This window comes from Lissotriton helveticus, chromosome 7 (genome assembly GCF_964261635.1).
Source record: "Lissotriton helveticus chromosome 7, aLisHel1.1, whole genome shotgun sequence".
In the NCBI taxonomy this organism is placed as follows: domain Eukaryota; kingdom Metazoa; phylum Chordata; class Amphibia; order Caudata; family Salamandridae; genus Lissotriton; species Lissotriton helveticus.
Window position 1 is genome coordinate 533,414,351 of NC_136068.1, and position 20,442 is coordinate 533,434,792.

General features: G+C 47.0%; 1 protein-coding gene across 1 annotated transcript in view; it reads right to left on the minus strand.

Annotated features, from left to right (window-relative positions):
- Nucleotides 1-20,442, minus strand: part of LOC144769149 (uncharacterized) — a 1,798,260-nt gene that overhangs the window by 720,502 nt on the left and 1,057,316 nt on the right. Inside the window, exon 14 of the mRNA XM_078653155.1 lies at nt 13,820-14,133. Coding sequence (XP_078509281.1) covers nt 13,820-14,133 — 314 coding nt within the window. The remainder of the gene's footprint in view (nt 1-13,819; nt 14,134-20,442) is intronic.

Below are 20,442 nucleotides of genomic sequence, written 5' to 3' on the forward strand. Positions count from 1 at the left end.
ATGATGTCACCAATATTTTTAGTCCTGCTAAATGCAAAAACTGGCGTATCGCGGAAAATGTTGTTGAAATCTGGTTCAGTTTGGAGAAGAGTCCAATGCTTTTTGATGATTTATTTATATTGCGTGCTGGCAGTGGATAATTTGCTGACGCATGTAATTCTGGGTTCTTTAAAAGTGCTTTGTGCTGATAGAAGTTGCTTGCGATCTTTAGAATTAGGTCGTTCCAGAGACTGTTTCAAAGTGACTTCGGGGTATCCTCAATCTCGAAAGCGCTGTATCATTTTCCGTGATTGGTTTGTGTATTCCTCGGGGTCCGAGACAATTCTTTTTACTCGCAAAAGTTGTGAAAATGGTAAGTGCTGTTTCAAAGCCTGTGGATGAAAACTCTGATATGCTAGCATGTTGTTGCGATCAGTTTTTTTTGTGTATTAATTGGTTACAAATCCCATTTCAGATTTTTGAATAGTTACATCCAGAAAGTTGATGGTATTTTGTTGAATTTCATGGGTGAATTGTATTCGCTCATCCACTTTATTAACATCCATGATGTTTTCTCTCAAATGATCCTCTGTGCCTTTCCACAAGATAAAAATGTCATCTATATATCGTAAGTATAGAGGCAAGTGGTTTTTCCATTTCAATGACTGAAGAATGTGCTGATTCTCATATTCGTGCATAAAGATATTAGCATATGCAGGAGCTGCACTATTTCCCATCGATGTACCACTCTTTTGGAGATACCACTGTTTTTTCCATTTAAAATAACTATGTATTAAGGTGAAATGGAGAAGTTCTAACAAGAATATCTTTATGGATTCCTCATATTCCATCCTAAGCAGGGCCTTTTCAACTGCTTCAAAAAGCAAACAAAATTAAGGAACCTAACAAATAAAGAGTATGTCATCCTCAAATCTATAGCCAAGAACAAACTGATAACTTGTCAAAAGGCAGATAAGGGAGGAGCACTAGTTATCCTTAATACCACTTATTACCGGGAACAAGTACTTACTCACCTGCAGGATGAAAATACCTACATGCAACTAAATTTTAATCCAACAGCAGAAATTCAGGAGACTCTCAAGAAAATAGTACAAAATGAGAAAACCAAGAAATACCTCATCACGAATAACCCTAAATGTCCACGCTTTTACATGACTCCCAAAATCCACAAAGATCCCCTCAGACCACCCTGCCGTCCGATAGTATCCACATGTGGAAGTCTCCATGAGCCGGTTGGCAAATTATTGGACAGATACCTTCCAGCATTTGTTCAAACCATGGGTTAATTCATAAAGGATACAACTGATTTTCCTGACAAACTTAGCAATGTGCAATTTGAAAAAGATGAGAATATACTAATGTGCAGCATCGATGTACAATCGTTATATACCGTAAAACCCCACCAACTCCGTATAGAAGCAGTTGAAAAGGCCCTGCTTGGGATGGAATATGAGGAATCCATGAAGATATTCTTGTTAGAACTTCTCAATTTCACCTTAATGCACAGTTACTTCAAATGGGATGAACAGTGGTATCTCCAAAAGAGTGGTACATCGATGGGAAATAGTGCAGCTCCTGCATATGCTAATATCTTTATGCACAAATTTGAGAATCAGCACATTCTTCAGTCATTGAAATGGAAAAACCACTTGCGTCTATACTTACGATATATAGATGACATTTTCATCTTGCGGAAAGGCACAGAGGATCACTTGAGAGAAAACATCATGGATCTTAATAAAGTGGATGAGCAAATACAATTCACCCATGAAATTCAACAAAATACCATCAACTTTCTGGATGTAACTATTCAAAAATCTGAAATGGGATTTGTAACCAACTTATTCACAAAAAAAACTGATCGCAACAACATGCTAGCATATCAAAGTTTTCATCCACAGGCTTTGAAACGGCACTTACCATTTTCACAACTTTTGCGAGTGAAAAGAATTGTCTCGGACCCCGAGGAATACACAAACAAATCACGGAAAATGATACAGCACTTTCGAGATAGAGGACACCCCGAAGTCACTTTGAAACAGTCTCTGGCACGAGCTAATTCTAAAGATCGCAAGCAACTTCTATCAGCACAAAGCACTTTTAAAAAACCCAGAATTACATGCGTCAGGAAATTTTCCACTGCCAGCACGCAATATAAAAAAATCATCAAAAAGCATTGGACTCTTCTCCAAACTGAACCGGATTTCAACAAAATCTTCCGCGATACGCCAGTTTTTGCATTTAGCAGGGCTAAAAATATTGGTGAAATCATTAAGCAACCGTCAATTTGTACAGCCACGCAAACCTACAAAGGAAAAGTCCTGTGCTGGAACTGTAATAACTGCAATAACATACTGCAGGGTAACAGTATTACAACCCCCATGAGGGGGCATAAGATACCGTTACATGTGAATGCCACCTGTGACGCCACCAACACTATATATATGCTAAAGTGCCCGTATGGAATGGTATATAATGGTCAAACTGAACGAATGTTAAAAGTAGGGTTGAATGAACACAAAAGTAATATTCAGGACTAGGGGCCAGATAAGTTTTGGAGATGTAGAGGGCCCAAATCTTGACGATTTGGTAAATTTACCGATTCGGTAAATTTACCGACTCAGTAAAATACCGAATTGGTAAATTTACCGAATCGGTAAATCCAGATGTAGGTAGCACCGAAAACAGTGCCACAGGCCCTTAAGAATTCGTTATTTACCATGAAATACTATTTCATGGTAAATAACTAATTCCTGTGTACATGCACATCTGTGCATGTACACCTGTGCCATGTGGCACACATACATTCCCTAAGGCCATGTATGTGAGTCACATGGCACACAAGCCAGAATCAGGGGTGCAACAGGGTGTCAAAGTGACACCCTGTCCCCCTTGACAATTCGGTAACTTTACCTAACGATTCGGTAATTATTACCGAATATTCACCTACATAGCATTTACCGATTTGTAAATACCCTTTTGAAGCGTGAAAACTATTGGATTTATCATCTCCAAACCTTAAAACCGAACGGCATGAATGAAAGGACTGAATTTGCATGCTATCTGTGAATAGACATTCTTTTTTTTTTAATTTTTTATTTTATTGCAGAAACACAGAAAAGTTCACCATACTTTGGAGCCCTGCAGCTCACTCATTTAAGAAAGCGTATAACAGTTATGTAGCCTCACACGGCCATTCAGCCCACATCCCGGAGGTCGGGCGGCAGATCTCGGTTCACGTCAGAAGGCACTTTCACAGTAGTCAGTGTAAACCATCAAGATACTTGAAATGTTCTGCTTTTTTCAACTTTCAACCCCTAACCCTCCCTCCCCCCCAACTGTACACTTTTAACACACCCCCGTGCCTGTGTCACGGAAGCGGGCTGCTCACACACTTCTGGCTGCATTCGCAGTAGGTAGTCCAAATACTTATGCTTATCGGTTTGTAGCTCCCCCTCCCCCCATCCACACCACCCCCAACACGAAGCAATATTTCACAGTACCCGATCTCCCCACTCTATTCCTGATCCCCCTATACCCACATCCATGGCTTCGTATTGTCTTCAGTACAGTCGTCATGTTACACTAGCATTCTCACCCCTCTCTGCTCCACTTGGCACCTCCCCCGGCATCCCTCCCTCCAATCCATGATATTGTCTCCATTTGGCCCACACTCTGCGGAAATTTTTGGGGCAGCCCCTAGCTTTATAGGTCACCCTTTCGGCAGCCATGTAGAGGTCCAACCCCCTTCTCCATTCCTCAATGTCTGGTGTCTCCGAGGCTCCCCAGTACTTGGCAATATCCCTCTTTGCTACCACCAATGCTAGCACCAAGAAAATGAGCAGTGGTCGTGGCAGGTCCACCTCGTTTGTCATGCCCAGGAGGGCCAACCTAGGGTGTAGTGATAGTTCCGTCTCCAGAACCGCCCCCAGTTCAGTAAAAATGTGCGTGCAACAGGGTGTCAAAGTGACACCCTGTCCCCCTTGACAATTCGGTAACTTTACCGAATCGGTATTTACCGATTCGGTAATTGCCATTGATTCCTATGGGCCTCTAGGCCCATAGGAATCAATGGCAATTACCGAATCGGTAAATACCGATTCGGTAATTACCGAATCCTAACGATTCGGTAATTATTACCGAATATTCACCTACATAGCATTTACCGATTTGTAAATACCGAATCGGTAAAATTCTGTATTTACGAATCGGTAAATGCCCTTTACCTACATCTGGCCCTAAGGCTCTTAAATCTGTTGTAGCAGCACATTTGATCGAAGCTAATCACCAAGTTAGTCAGATTAAAGCATGCATTTTAGAAATCATTGAAAAATCTGAAGGAAGAGACAATAAGAAAACCCTTTTGAAGCGTGAAAACTATTGGATTTATCATCTCCAAACCTTAAAACCGAACGGCATGAATGAAAGGACTGAATTTGCATGCTATCTGTGAATAGACATTCTTTTTTTTTAAATTTTTTATTTTATTGCAGAAACACAGAAAAGTTCACCATACTTTGGAGCCCTGCAGCTCACTCATGTAAGAAAGCGTATAACAGTTATGTAGCCTCACACGGCCATTCAGCCCACATCCCGGAGGTCGGGCGGCAGATCTCGGTTCACGTCAGAAGGCACTTTCACAGTAGTCAGTGTAAACCATCAAGATACTTGAAATTTTCTGCTTTTTTCAGCTTTCAACCCCTAACCCTCCCTCCCCCCCAACTGTACACTTTTAACACTCCCCCGTGCCTGTGTCACGGAAGCGGGCTGCTCACACACTTCTGGCTGCATTCGCAGTAGGTAGTCCAAATACTTATGCTTATCGGTTTGTAGCTCCCCCTCCCCCCATCCCCACCACCCCCAACACGAAGCAATATTTCACAGTACCCGATCTCCCCACTCTATTCCTGATCCCCCTATACCCACATCCATGGCTTCGTATTGTCTTCAGTACAGTCGTCATGTTACACTAGCATTCTCACCCCTCTCTGCTCCACTTGGCACCTCCCCCGGCATCCCTCCCTCCAATCCATGATATTGTCTCCATTTGGCCCACACTCTGCGGAAATTTTTGGGGCAGCCCCTAGCTTTATAGGTCACCCTTTCGGCAGCCATGTAGAGGTCCAACCCCCTTCTCCATTCCTCAATGTCTGGTGTCTCCGAGGCTCCCCAGTACTTGGCAATATCCCTCTTTGCTACCACCAATGCTAGCACCAAGAAAATGAGCAGTGGTCGTGGCAGGTCCACCTCGTTTGTCATGCCCAGGAGGCCCAACCTAGGGTGTAGTGATAGTTCCGTCTCCAGAACCGCCCCCAGTTCAGTAAAAATGTGCGTCCAATAGGTACGTATTCTATCACAAGCCCAAATAGTGTGAAAGAAGTCCCCCTGTTGCTGTTGGCACCGAAGGCATGCCGGGTCATTTACTTTCCCCATTATAAAAAGCCGCAATCTATCAAAGTACGTTCTATGTAAATGTAAATGTAAATGTAGGTGTACTTATATAGCGCAAACCTTTCACCCAAAGGGCATCCTGGCGCTTGCTTAGGGAACCCGTCCTGGTATTCCCCTGTGAGAAACCCCAGCAGGGTGTCCACAAGGTGAAAGCCAGGCATCCCGCCGCGAGGGGCCATAGTGGAGATTAAGCAAGCTATTGCCCAGAGTTGCAGAGTGTGACCCCGTGATTTGAGTAGGCACCGGAGCGAGAAATGTCGAGTCCGTGGAATTTTTTAGCCCGAGACCCGCCGAGGCGGGGAATCGAACCCTGGTCCACGGTCGATCTCAGCTTCTGGGTCTGCCGCCTCTAACCACTGAGCCACGCTATGAAGCACATTTAGTTGTATGAGGCGTAGCCTCGATTTGATTGCGACTTCCCGGGGATGCATGAGGACGATCTCCCAGTCCAGATCTTCCATCGCTCCCACCTCTGCCTCCCATATGCCCCTTAACTTGGTCAAGTCGCCCAGCATGTTATTGGTCAGGGTTTTATAAGTGAGGGATACCGCCTGGTTACATATCTGGTCCTGGAGGAGTCTGCCTTCCAGTGGCGCATATTCTGGTATCTCTGCGAGCGTGATGTTTTGGGCCTTCCATGCATGTCTCAGCTGTGTGTATTTAAACATCTGTGTGTGGTGCAGTCCATACGCTGTCTGAAGTACCTGGAATGGCTTCAGTTCTCCCCGGGAGACCACATCCCCTATGTTTGAAATGCCAATGTCATCCCATCCTTGGAAGCCCCTCAGCTTGCAAATTTCTGTTAACCATTGGCAGTGCCATAACGGCGTCTGTCTAGTGGGCTTGCCCTCCCATCCCATGTGTTTTGTGGCCTTGGACCAGGCTCTCAGTGTCAGTTTCGTTGCCGGCAGGAGCGACTTCCTCAGCGCACCACCGTATAGGTAGTATAGTATAGTTTTGGGTGACATCTTGTACCGTTCGAGTGCATATGTCGGGTGGTCCGCCGGAGCGTGGATCCATTCATTTATTGGGGTCAAGTGTTCCGCCCAATAATATGCCTCTAGGTTGGGTAGCGAGATCCCCCCACTATATTGGTGTCGTTGGAGCGCCTGTAGGGCTATCCGTGGCTGCTTTCCCAACCACAGGAAGGAGCGCAGATCAGCACGGATCTTCAGTATGGTAGCGTTCGGGAGTGGGTAGTATTCATTTTGGAGTACATAGAGGAATTTTGGGAGGATGATCATTTTATACATAGCCGCCCGGCCCAGAAGAGTAAGCGGCAATTGTTTCCATCTAGTCATGTCAGCCACCGCCTCCCCCATGATCCGTGCTATGTTTCTACTGAATGAGAGTGTCTCATCTAGGGTAATGTAGATGCCCAGGTACTGAAATCCTACCGTGGTTGTCACCAATGTTTCCGGCAGGGTCCCCCACACCTCCGTCCCATGTGGATCATACAGTACCGATTTATGCCAGTTGATCTTGTGACCCGCTCTCACTCCATATCCGTCTAATTCCTCAAATAACACCGGTACCGTAGTGTCGGGTTGAGTGATGTATAGTAGCACGTCGTCGGCATATAGGGATATTTTTTCTTGCACTGCATCCGAGGCTCCTCGGAGGAAGCCACGAATATCCGGGTTCTGCCTTATCTTTGCGGCCCGGATTTCGATCGTTAGTGTAAATAGGAGAGGCGAGAGCGGGCACCCCTGGCGCGTACCCCTTTCAATCCTGAATTCACGAGATAATCTCCCATTCACCCGCACTTGTGCTCTCGGGGCCGTGTATAGTAGGTGTATCCAACCCCGGAATTTTGGGCCAAGGCCACATTTCTGGAGCGCCGCCATAAGGAAGGGCCAGTGCACCGCGTCGAACGCCTTTTCTGCATCGAGGGAGAGGAACCAGTGGGGCTCACTCCTCCCCCGGACCTCTTGCAGCCAGTTGTGCGTCCGCCGAAGGTTTAGCTTAGTTGCTCTGTCCGGCAGAAATCCCGATTGATCCATATGTATTAGGGTTGGGATCACTGTTCGTAGGCTCTGCGCTAGGATGGTCACTATGATCTTCACCTCCATATTGAGGAGAGAAATGGGGCGGTATGAGGCGCAGTCCTCTTTCGGTTTGCCCTCCTTATAAATTGGTACTATGGTGGCTAGTGCGAGGTCAGGAGGAAGGGCCCCCTCCTGGTATGCTTCGGTGAAGAGGACTTTAAGGTGCCGCGTCAAAAGATCAGTTGCTCGTTTAAAGAATTCCGCAGGGAACCCGTTCGGTCCCGGCGTCTTACCCGTTTTCAGTTTGGTTATAGCGGCGGATATCTCGTCAGCCGTGATATCAGTGTCCAACACCGAGCATACATCTGAGGACAATACAGGCACCTCAGTCGTTTCCATATATTGCAGAGCCATGGCCACATCCCCTAGGTCTCTGGCCGCATAGAAGCGTTCGTAATGGGACGCGAAAGCCTCCTCTATCCCTTCGTCATTGCGCACTATGACCCCCTCTGCTGGCTTGATGCATTCCACCCACCTAGCCATTCTTTCCCTCCCACCCAGCCATGCCAGTAGCCTACCTGATTTATCTCCGACATCGTATAAACGATCGAGAATCGCCAGGGACTGTGTCCGCGCCTCATTCGAGACCACCTCTCTATACTCCTTTTGAGTGTTTAACAGTCGTCTCAGAGTTACCGCATCCTTGTGCTTCAAATATTTCTCTTCCAAATTCAAGATTGTGGCTTCCAGGCCCGCCACCTCTGCAAGCTGTTTCCGATGTTCCTCCCCCAACCTCCTCTGTATTCTATCACGTAGAACCGGTTTCATCGCCTCCCAGAAGGTAATCCCTGAAGCGACTGACCCTTCATTCTCAGCTACATAAAGCTTAATGTCTGCCCTGATGCCGCGTGCAATCTCTGGTTTCTGGAGCTCCCAAGCCGCCAGACGCCATTCCGCTCCTCTCCCCTTCCGCACCCCTCCCACCTTTGCGTACAGGGGCGAGTGGTCCGAGATTCCACTCGCTTTGTATTCTGCTACGTCATCTGCAGTGAGGTATTGCCTCGCTATGAATATATAGTCGAGCCTAGAAAAGACCCTATGTGCCCCGGAGTAGAATGAATATGCGGTCTGTGTAGGGTGCCGCCAACGCCACATGTCAGTGAGTCCTATTGTGTCCATCTGCTGGGACAATGCTGTCCGTGTGCCTCCTCTACGGTTCTGCCCAGTGCGGTCCTGCTCTTCAGACATTACATCTTTAAAATCTCCTCCCACTATTTGTATCGTGTCTGCTGTATCTAAAAGAATGGACACGACAGCCTTGAGCGTGCGTGTTTGGAGTTTTGGTGGTGCATAAACCGAGATTATAGTGTACCTAAGTCTCCTCCACGTCGCCTGCACTCCCACATAAGTTCCTTGAGGGTCACTCCATGTACGTGTAGTACAGAACGGGGATGACTTTTTGAGGAGTATCGCTACCCCCCTAGAATCCGACGTGTACCCTGCATGTGCCAGGACCTCATACCTCCCCCTCTCTATGAATGCACAGTTATTCCCCCGCAGGTGTGTCTCTTGCAATAGAATTATGTCTGGTGCTATTCTCTTAAGATAGGCCGTTACCAGTCCCCGTTTAATTTTAGAACCCAGGCCATTCACGTTCCAAGTTAGGATGGAGACTCCCCTATCTTCCTGTTGTGGTGTATCTAGTGTATCTGCCATTGCGAAGATTGATCATTATCTGCCAGTGGTGTCTGCTTCGGACGTAGGAAACAGTGTGTCAAAGTGTACAAGTGTAGTGTCCCCCTCCATATGCCCCAACAAACTTGAATTCCCCCCCCACCCCACCTCCCTCCCCTTCCAGGTGTGCCCTTGACATGGACATCGCTTTCCAAAGGAGTAGGCCTGTCGCCCACCCACTAAGCCCTCCCTAACAAACCCCCAACAACCTTACAAATGTGTCAAACACAACACAATAAAGGGGGGAGTGCCAACTTGCGTGCTTTCCTGTAGCGGGCTGCCATTCCACTTATTCCAGTCCTCCCCGTTACGAGTCTGTCTTCATTATCCCAGTGTCTCTAAGCTGATGGTACCTTGAGCGTCATAATCCCTCTCCCATCAGGATTTGGAGTCTTGCGATTCAGATTCCGGTGCACTGTGGTGTCCCGATCGGTCCTGTTCCAACACCCTGATTTCTCGTACCAACGGATGATCCGAGTGTCTTTCATCGTCTTCTCCCTCCCCACCTGACGTGGGACTGTCGAGTGTGTCCTCCTCGTCTCCTTCGGATCGCGCTGTGGTGCGTAACACTGCGTATCTCGAATCCGGTGCTGCTGCGCCTCCTGGAGAGGCCGAACGCCCCTTCCTTGCCGTCCCCATGTCGCGCCCGTTGTATGGCGTCTGTGGCGTTTGTCTCCTAGCTCGTCTAGATGTCAGTCTCCGGGGCTTCGGAAGTTCCCAGTGGGTCGTGTTTTTCAGTGACCTATCTAGCTCCTCTCGTATTGCAATCTCTCTACTGTTTAGGATTGGACGTTCTTCCAACCACTGCCATGCGTCTTCCGGGTGTGTAAAAAAGAGTGTCTGTTCATCGAATAGCACCTTAAGTTTCGCAGGGAACAGTAGCATGTACGTAATTTTCAGGGCTCTGAGCTTGGCCTTCACTGAATCGAAGGATCGCCTCTGCTTTTGCACCTCTTGGCTGTAGTCCGGAAAGATCATGATGTGCGAGTTTTCTATCCGGATCTCACCCAACTTCCTCGCCTCTTTCAGTATCAAGTCTCTGTCCGCAAAGTTCAGAAAACGTGCAATCACCGGACGCGGTCGAGCCCCCTCCGGCGGTTTCGCAAGGAGTGCTCTGTGCGCCCTCTCTATTATGAAACATGGCGAAAATTGTGCTAGTGGGAATGTTTCTCGCAACCACGCCTGCAGGAAGGACACCATGTCGTTCTTTTCAATTCCTTCCCTAAATCCCACAAAGCGCAGATTGTTGCGCCAAGCTCTATTTTCGGCGTCATCCACTTTCCAAGCGAGCTGACGATGCGATGCTTGGAGCTCCGCCATGTCCTTCCGCAACGTCGTGATAGTGTCTTCGGCCTCCCCCATTCGTGTTTCCGCCGTGGTGACCCTGTCCGAGAGGTTACGAAAGTCTTGTCGTAGGAGCGTCACTTCCTAGCCCACCTCACCTATTTTGACCTCTAATGCCGCTCTGGACTCCTGGATGTCTGTACGAGAGGCCTGGATTGCCGCCATTAGCCGATCGGCATCAGAACCCAGGTTAGGGGCAGTTGAGAGGCTATCCGCCGCCTGACGTGGCGCAGCAAAGTTGTCCATTGGGCCCTGTTTAGGTCCTTTAGGTGGGATGTCCTTTCTACCCATGGCTTTTCCGGGTGGTCGCTGGTCCGGTGGTCCACTGGCTGGTCACTTCTCTCCCCTCGGACGTCAGGTGGGGCTACCGGGCGGTCTCTCATTGCGTCCGATGGAGGGGTCCTCCCGTCGGCCCTTGCTGCTACCGCGGGTCTCTCGAGGTTCAGCGCCCCTATTCCGCGCGCGTTCGGTTTTGATGATTTAGTGCAGTTGCCGCTTCCAGAGCTCCGACCTGTGGTGGTGGTGTTTCTGGCACGCTGCTATGCGGAGTCCGTCAGCCTGGTTACCGCCGCCAAGGGGGCACCAGCAAGCGCCCCTCTACGCCTCACGGTTCCCACATCTCTCAGAGCGTGGCGCAATCCTCGCGCCTCCCAGGTGAGGTCGGGTGTTCCGCCATGGCGTCCCTCGTGCACGGGGGGGTAGTTCCAGGGCCCTCCCGGGTGTCTTCGTGCGCCTCTGCCAGCTCGTTGTGGGGGCCTCCTGTGGAGGAGCTGGTGGCGGCTCGTAGGTGTAGCTCCCACCCAGTGCGTTGTAATCTGGGGGGGACGAGTCCGGAGCCGCTGGGCGTCTCTGCAGTGGGGGTCAGACGCTTGCCCCCAGCCCACGCGCCCGTCTCCCCGCTCCCTCCGGACTCACCGCTACCTCTGCTGGTGCTCCGCCGCCGGGAGGCAGGATTGGCGGCCGCGGTCCTGTACGGGCTCAGGTCTTCTCCTACCAGGAAGCGGTATGGGCGCAGCAGCCCACGTCCCTCCCAGCTCCCCTTTCACTTCGCCGCTGCTCCGGATTCTCCCACGCCGGCCAGTCAGCAACCCGCCTCGCTCCTCTCAAGCCCGAGGGCTTCCCCCCGCAGCTCCGGGCGCCATCTTAGTGCAGGCCGCCCCGTGGTGCAAGCTCTCCGGTTCCGTCGACGTAGGGGGGAAACCGAGCCAATGCCGGGGAGCGCTCGAGGTGTGTCCTTCGGTGCGCGTGTCCCACACCGCAGCAGGTTCACTCATGGGGAGATGGAGAGAGCAGGGTGACAGAACTCACTGCGCTCGGAGCCCTCGGCTACCGATGGCCGCCATCTTGGTGTAGTCGGGTGCACGATCCTGCTACTCCGCCGCAGTTTCCTTGTTGGAATCACCTTAAAGCTCCTTTCCGCTCCTCACATCAGGTGCAGGACACATTCAGCCTCCGTTAAAAAATGTTTTTGGGAAGTATTGGTCTATATTTACGCCGGATCACAAGGCAGTCACCCAGGAGCTCCGCAGTCACACGTCCTAACCGGCCATGCTGCTGGCCACGCCCCGTGAATAGACATACTTAATCCGGAATTTCATAAGTTATTTTTATGACTGGCGCTGGTTTAGTAATCTAAAATGTGTGATTTAATTTTGATTTACCCATATAGTTGTTATTTTATTTTCATGCTTTGATGAAGCTCAGCCAATTGTTGTTATTATCCACACATTTTTTTGGGAACTTTATATTTCACTAACATTGAACATCAGGTTCACTCGTGTACTTGTGTATACACCTTTAACTCGCTTACGGTAGGCACGTACTTAACCACACCCCCCGCCTATACACGTCACATGTTCCTGTCATGGGACACGGAAGTATCTGTGGCGTCCTCACCGACGATACCCCAGAAAGATTCCTTCAGCGTTTTTAAATGCGGTAAGCCTATTTTCTTTGAGCAGTTTTAAGCCATTAAATGCCATATGCATCTCCCTATGTTACTAACTGGTTTACCGCGACGCTATTATCTGCATGGTTGTACATACTTAGTCACCCAACTGCATGCCTCGAGCACGCCCCGAGTAGTCATATCCTAGTATTTAACATTCACCGCGCACTTTTTCAGCACATTTTTCCATAACGTCAATAGAGCATGTTCTCTGATGCCTGTTCCTAATTCTGTCAGTTTTGAGTGATCATTTCATTTAAACGATATGCACGTTGGACACACCCTCCCGTCGACCGATACAATTCACTTTAGCCAATCTTCAATCACGATATTCACTAGTATCCTCACGGTAGTGGATACAATTCAGTGGCGCGTTCGCATTAGTGAATTAGTTTATGTTTATTATTTCAATAGATATCCCCCTGATGAAGGCAAAAGCGGAAATGCATTGGGAATGAGCAATAAACGGTGTTTTCAATTGATGAACACCAAACCGCATGATATGCAACATTGAGAGTCAAGAAGCATTGCTACTCTCTTGGATGTATAAAATGAAGATTAAAATCATCTACATTTATTGAACTTTTTGTCGTACAAAATCTTATTATTGAAATAGAGCTGTGTAAGTGCAGTACTTATACATCAGTGCCCAAGGAGACATTCACACGTATGTGTTGATGCTACCACTGTTAAATTTGAGAGTGGTCATGCAGGGTTGGAGGATGGATCTGGTGATAGAGTCAGGCAGGGCGGAGCAATAAAAAATCTCCTTATGTCATGGAAGGGGTCCAGAGGGAGAACCTCATGTGATTTTACCAGCCAGATTTTCCTGTTGGTGTACTCATGTCCAGTATTCTCACATTCAGACAATCTAGGTGCGGTAGTGGTGGTTGGTTATAATTAAACGGAGCAATGTCCCACCTGGAAATACTGCTTCACCCGATAAATAATCCGGGTTTCCTGTTACCGTGTTCTGTGTATAGCTCCACAAAATGGCAAAAGTTGTGTAAAAACACAACAGTCCAAATTGGCAAACAGTACAAACAAAGATGCAAACATCATCTACTGACCAAAAAGGGAAGATGATAGGATTCATCTTGAGTGAACCCGGTGTCCACACATGCTCTAGCACTGAAAGAAAATGTACCCATGAACTGAAAGATGTACTTTCCCCCATTCCCTTGGACAACCACCAAGTAGGACTCATTATGTCGGGACCTAATGCCCATCCTTCGTAACTGAAATGAAATATATTGAGTTTGAAAGATAACTAATTTTTAGTAAAAATGTGTACAAAATCCTTTTCTGCAGACTCAGTCTGACCACAGCCCAAATTATAACCTGAAGCACTTACCTCCTGCGCCAAGGTTCCCATAGCCAGTGGTCCAACACCTGGTCCCAGTACTGAATTGGTGTGTAGCGTAAGGCAGGCAGACAGGCTGGATGGTATTAGTGAAGAGAATTCCATCTGACATTTTCACTAGTGCAACATCAAAGCTGCTTGGGATGTCCATATAGTAGAAGTAGTCTGTGTAGTTCTCATGAAAAACGATCTGTTCGATGCTTCTTGCAAAGAGAAGAGAATGCACGAATTCTAAGTTAGACCAGGGATACACTTGGGCTCCTGGAAAGGCTATTCTCCAGGCACCGAGGTCACTAATTTCAAGCCTGCGGAAAAAAAGGATATATTAAAATCCAGAGACAATATTGAGGTTCATAATCTGCATGAACTATAGCCAGGGGAAGCTGGTGAGAAGAATATATGAAAGGCATCTTATTATGAGGTTGGAGGAAATCCTGATTCCTCTGGTAATGGAAGTTACTGACTGAATCGGCATTGTGAGCTTTGAGGAATACACTATACTTGCAGAGTTCTTCACTCGCTTTTCACCAAGGCAAGCCTGGCAACATGTCAAAGAGGGAAAGTTCCTGGTATCTGGGAAAAGCTGTGGAAAGTGATATGGAAACTGATGTGGAAACATTGGTTAATGTGGTTCCTGCACCAGATCATGATCTAACTATGGGCAGAATTCCATGCTGATTACCCCCAACCTCATAAGGAGGTCCATAGCATCTCTCACAATAGGTCTCTGTTTGACATTATGTCAAAAAGCCAGACCTCTCCCAAATGCTGTACCCCATGAACAGTAGCCAGTAATTACTCCTCCCAGCCTTCCTGTCAGCATAGCTTACTCTATTGTTTTCAAACACAAAGATACACCACATCAGGGTGCTAATTACTGCCAATAAAGAGAAGGAAAACCACCTGAAATGGTTTATCGCTTCAAATTATCTGGACAGCAAAATCATGTTGTTGCAAAGTTACATTTACAATACAGTTTTTGAAAAAAGCTTACTTCACCTTGAACAAACGTTTTGATAAATAGTCAAAATAAACGTTTATCTTAGTAGCATTTTCGTAACATGAATGGATCGAGTAACATTTCTTTTAATCATAAACGTACCTTGTTCACCTTCTTCACAGAAAAAAGATACAGTAGCCCTATGGAGGACTTTGTAGCTAGTCACTGTAAGGGAATACTTTTTTTAATATTTAGGGTGTCCCACTTTTATATTTCAAACACCTGGCCTTGTGATTTGTAGGGCAAATTAAGGGGTGAAGTAGCTCATGCATAAAAGATGGTTCTACATGCTAACATTGTGTTCTATGGCATATATCACATCAGTGTTCTATCTTTAAGCCTTTCAGGCCATGAGTGCAAGTCAGAAAGCATTCTTTTGTAGTAACTCATCTTGATGGTGAAAAGGTAGAAAACAAACAACATGTGACAATTCAAAAACATGCAATTTCTCATTCACGTCCATGTACTCCAATACCACAAGAGACTGCCTCAACAAAACCGCCACTTACTGCCGGACGACATGCAGATGAGACCAGTATAGAATACATCCCTTTATATTATTCAAAGTGAACATTTGTACTATCACAGGCCGAGAACGAAGAAAGCAGTGGGTTCGAACTTAAAGTGCGAACTGCAGGACCCTTGGCCAACTAATATTCTTGCTGGATTGCAATACCAATAATCTCCGATACATTGGGATTTTTGTCTCAGACAAGTTTTCTATGACAGAGAAGGCCTAAGTGCCACTGGCATGGGCTACAATGATTACCAGCCCAACCTCACATCTTCTCCATGCTCCGTTGCACTCGCCTAATAGTGTATGTATGTATGTTTGTAGGGAATTTGTAAAGCGCAGCAATGAACCCCGCAGGGGTATCTCCGCCCTAGCATAAAAAACAGAGTACACTGGCACATACATACTTCCATAACTCAAGCCTTGAATAATTCCGTGTTCAGATGTTTTCTGAAGCAAACGAAGCTAGAACATTCACGTAGTTCCTCTGGCAGGGAATTCCAATGTTTTGGGGCCAGGTAGGCAACCGTTTTGCCTCCAGATCGAATTTTCTTAAAAAGAGGGACCGCCAGCAGCCCTTTGCCTTCCGATCTAAGACACTGGTTCGGGCAATACAGTTTAAAGTTATCCGCCATGTAACTCTGGCTTTTGCCAAAAACGGCTCTGTGAGCAAAGCAACAGAGCTTGAACTTTATTATCTGGCGAAAAGGAAGCCAATGGAGAGACTTCAATAATGGCCCAGGGGTGGTATGAGGTGGTTTATTAAGGACTAAGCGTTCGGCCACATTTTGAACGATCTGTAATCTACTAAGAAAGTCCTCGTTGACAGAGGCCAGTAAAGCATTACAATAGCCAAGGCGACCTATAATCAGAGCCTGAACTACGGCTATATGTACCGCGAAGGGCAGCCAAATGAACACTCTGTGCAAAAGGCTCAGGGTATGATAGCAGGACCCGGCAGTGGTCATTATTTGATCTTTCATTGATAGCTGTGCATTCATCCAGACCCCTAGATTTTTTGCCACCAAGGTAGGAGAGGGGGCAGGGCCTAACACTGTCCAGGTGGTAAGTGCAAGACCAAACTGCAAGATTTCGGTTTTGGCCGCATTTAACTGAAAGAACTGTTCAGTCATCCAATCAGCTATGGCAGACATGCCTTTAGCAAAACGCTGATCAACTGACTCCATATCTTTATCAAAGGATAGGAGTAATTGAGTGTCGTCTGCCTAAGAGAATGGCATGAAGCTGTACTCTCGGATGACTTTAGCAAAGGGGGCCACATAGATATTAAATAAGGTCGGGCTCAAGCAAGAGCCCTGGGGCACTCACTTACTAAGCTTCGCAGTTCGTGATTGGAAAGGGCCCAGATTGACAGTTTGTGTGCGCTGGTCTAAAAAAAACTAGCAAGCCATTTAAGCGCCAGCTCATGTAGACCGGCTTCTCTCAGTCGAAATATCAATATCTGATGAGAGACGTGTCAAAGGCTGCGGTTAGATCCAACAGGACCAACATCACTCCTTAATTATCATCTAAGGCCACCTTAATATAGTTCGTAACCCCAATGAGAGTTGTCAAAGTGGAGTAGTTGGATCTAAACCCGGACTGTAGGAATCAAGGATGCCATTTGTCTCAAAGTAGTCCATTAACTGAGTGTTAACATGGCTCTCCGCCATCCTGCACATTAAAAGAAGCGAAATGGGACGTTAGTTGGAGAGCACTTCGGCAGGCACCTGATCTGACCTGATGGGGGCCACATAGATATTAAATAAGGTTGGGCTCAAGCAAGAGCCCTGGGGCACTCACTTACTAAGCTTCGCAGTTCGTGATTGGAAAGGGCCCAGATTGACAGTTTGTGTGCGCTGGTCTAAAAAAAACTAGCAAGCCATTTAAGCGCCAGCTCATGTAGACCGGGTTTCTCTCAGTCGAAATATCAATTTCTGATGAGAGACGTGTCAAAGGCTGCGGTTAGATCCAACAGGACCAACATCACTCCTTAATTATCATCTAAGGCCACCTTAATATAGTTCGTAACCCCAATGAGAGTTGTCAAAGTGGAGTAGTTGGATCTAAACCCGGACTGTAGGAATCAAGGATGCCATTTGTCTCAAAGTAGTCCATTAACTGAGTGTTAACATGGCTCTCCGCCATCTTGCACATTAAAAGAAGCGAAATGGGACGTTAGTTGGAGAGCACTTCGGCAGGCACCTGATCTTTCTTCTTGATGGGTAGAACTTCAGCGGCCTTCCAATCTAAAGGCACACTGCCTCCATATAGTGACAAGTTTAAGATCTCAGCAATGGGGGCAGCCAAGAAAGGGGCTGGAAGGGAAAACTTATGGGCAGCCATAATATCCAAAGGAGATCCAGATTTCGTTTTTTTTTAGCATGGCTTTCACTTGTGAAACATCAATATGTTTAAACTGTTTCAGACCATCTCCTGAGCCTAATTGCGGTACTCATTCAGATTTATTAGGTATGATCTGGTCCATATTTTTGGGAAATTCTTTATAAATCAAGTTGAGTTTGTCGTCAAAATATATAGCTAGATTATCACATAAACCCAGAGAGGGGGTGATCAGCTGTCCACATGCTGTAGGATGGGTAAGGGCTTTAGGAATTTTATAAAGATCTTTTGATGAGTTACCTGCCTGGTCAAGTTTAGTTATATAATGGTCTTAACGTGCCCTTTTTAGATTCTTATGATAGATAATAAGGGCCAGTTTGAATTTTAATTTATCTGTCTCCAGCTGGAATTTATGCCAAGATTTTTTTAAGTATTTGCACCTGGATTTTTCACTGCGTAGATCATCAGTGTACCATTCTTCACTTTTTTTTCTGGAGTTGACGAGTTGGTGTGACATAGGCGCTAGCTAATTAAAACCAGGGGGAACAACATTTTTTCGAAAGATTCAGATGTAACTCTGTGCCAACGTCTTTGAGGACCTCTCGCAGAATGTCCCGTCATTAATGGTCTGCATTTGCTCTGGATTTTAAATGGAATCATAAAATGATCTGACCACATTAGTGGGCAGGCAGGATCAGCAGAAATATGAGGAGATGTGGAAAGCACAATATCCAGTGGAAATGATAAACAAGGCAGAGTTTCAAATGTGGCCAATGTCAGTGGTTTTCTGCAGTGAGGAACAAAAGGCTGGCTAGAAGCTGCGACTTGAAGATTTTAATACTTTCATTAACAATGATACTCCAGTAATGAAGTATAGTTCATATTGTAATATTTATTATTCACTATGTAGATATAGGGAGAGAAGTAGCTCCATATTTTCCGAACAAGTCCATGGGTGACACTTACTAAAAAGAGGAAGGGTGCCTTGAAAAAGTGTAGGCTAAGTGCTGAAAACCCTCAAAGCACTGGTGCGCTTATGGAGGCCCAGCAGACACTCCAGTATATCATCCGTGAGCTGTAAGTGTGTAATCTGCCCAAGTGCTGTGCAGATCCCTCCCCAGTAATCACGGAGGAGGGGACAGGCCCAAACCATGCGGGTAAAGCCTGCTTCCTCGTATCTGCAGCATGGGCAGTGATGTTGGGCGTCTGGAAACATGTGGTGGATTCTTTTTGGGGTTAAGTTGGATCTGTGTAACACCATGCATTGCATGAATTTCAGTCTGGCATTGCGGTAAAAATGCTTAGGATGTTCTAGAATACTCGCCCAAGCTTTATCAGTCAGTGCAACATTGGTTGTCTCTGACCATTTTGTTCTAAGGTTGGTGAGAGGGATGGAAGCTTGCACCCGGATGCCAATGTTTAGCCATTTATTAAGATGGCTGCCCTCCCCCATATAATAGACAGTACGTACCAGCTCGTGTTGCGGCGGTTCTCTGTGTTGAGGCGCCCATGTCATCTTAACATAATGAGACACTGCTGCATGGGTTAAATAAAGTCGGTCCGGTACACCAGTGACCTGTACAAAGGCGTCCTGATCCAGGAGGGTACCATCGCCAAACAGCGACCCAACCTCCGGCACTCCTGCATCTGCCCACACACTTAGCCGGGCCTTCGTGAGTCTGTCCCCAGCGTTCGGTATTCCCGAAAGTGAGATGTTACCAGCATATGGAAGCACAGTTGGGGTGTAAAGAAGGACCTTCCTCCAGCAGTGAAGTGCTGTTTTGATTAATGGAGGCGCAACGGGGGATCCTTACCTTCGGTAGGAGCAGTGTGTGTAGGGCTTCCCGCTCTAAGTCCCAGGTCTCAAACCCTATTTCCTGCAGGTTCCTGCCTGCTATCCAGTAGGACAACCATTGGAGCTGGGAGGTATGGTAATAGGCTCTACAGTCAGGTACTCCCAATCCACCCTTCCGAGGTTCCAACTGCAGCTTCTTGAGGCTTATCCTCCATCTGCCTGTCCCCCTTATAAGCTCCAGTAGTATTGTATCCAGAGTTCGGAAGGTGGACTGAGGCCCCACTAGAGGAAAGTTCACAAAGAAATACAGAAGACGGGATAGCACCACCATCTTGGAAATTGCAACCCTCCCCATCACCGACAGTGGCAAGGATGTCCAAAACGATATACAGGAGAGTATGCTAGTAATCGCCTATGACAGATTACCATCTAGTTTGTCCGCCTGTGTTCTGTATATCTGGATTCCTAAGTACTTAAATGTATGATGGGCCACTGCTATTTTATAATCACCGAAGTGGAGCGTGTCTGGGTGAGGTCCGTCATGTAGATAGAACGTGTTTGATTTCTCTTCATTTATGGCCAGCTCCGAGATACGTTCAAAGGTGAAAAATATTGTGGGGAGAGGTTGCGCCCTAGCAGAGAGATCACGTAGGTAAATAATTATATCATCTGCGTAGATTGAGATTAAGTGTGAGGTACCGCCGACTAAGATCCCCAGGTGTTCAGCAGACTGCTGCAGCGCTATCACCAGCGGCTCCACGGCAAGGACAAACAATAGAGGGGACAGGGGGCATCCCTGCCGCGTGCCTCTGTGTGTAGTGTATTCTCACGAAATATGACGTCCGGTACGAGCTCTTGTGGTAGGGCTAGTATATAGCAGGCGCACCCATTGAAGATATTCTGGCAGAAGCCCGAAACGTTGCAGGGCTGCAAACATGTATCCCCACGTAATGGAATCAAAG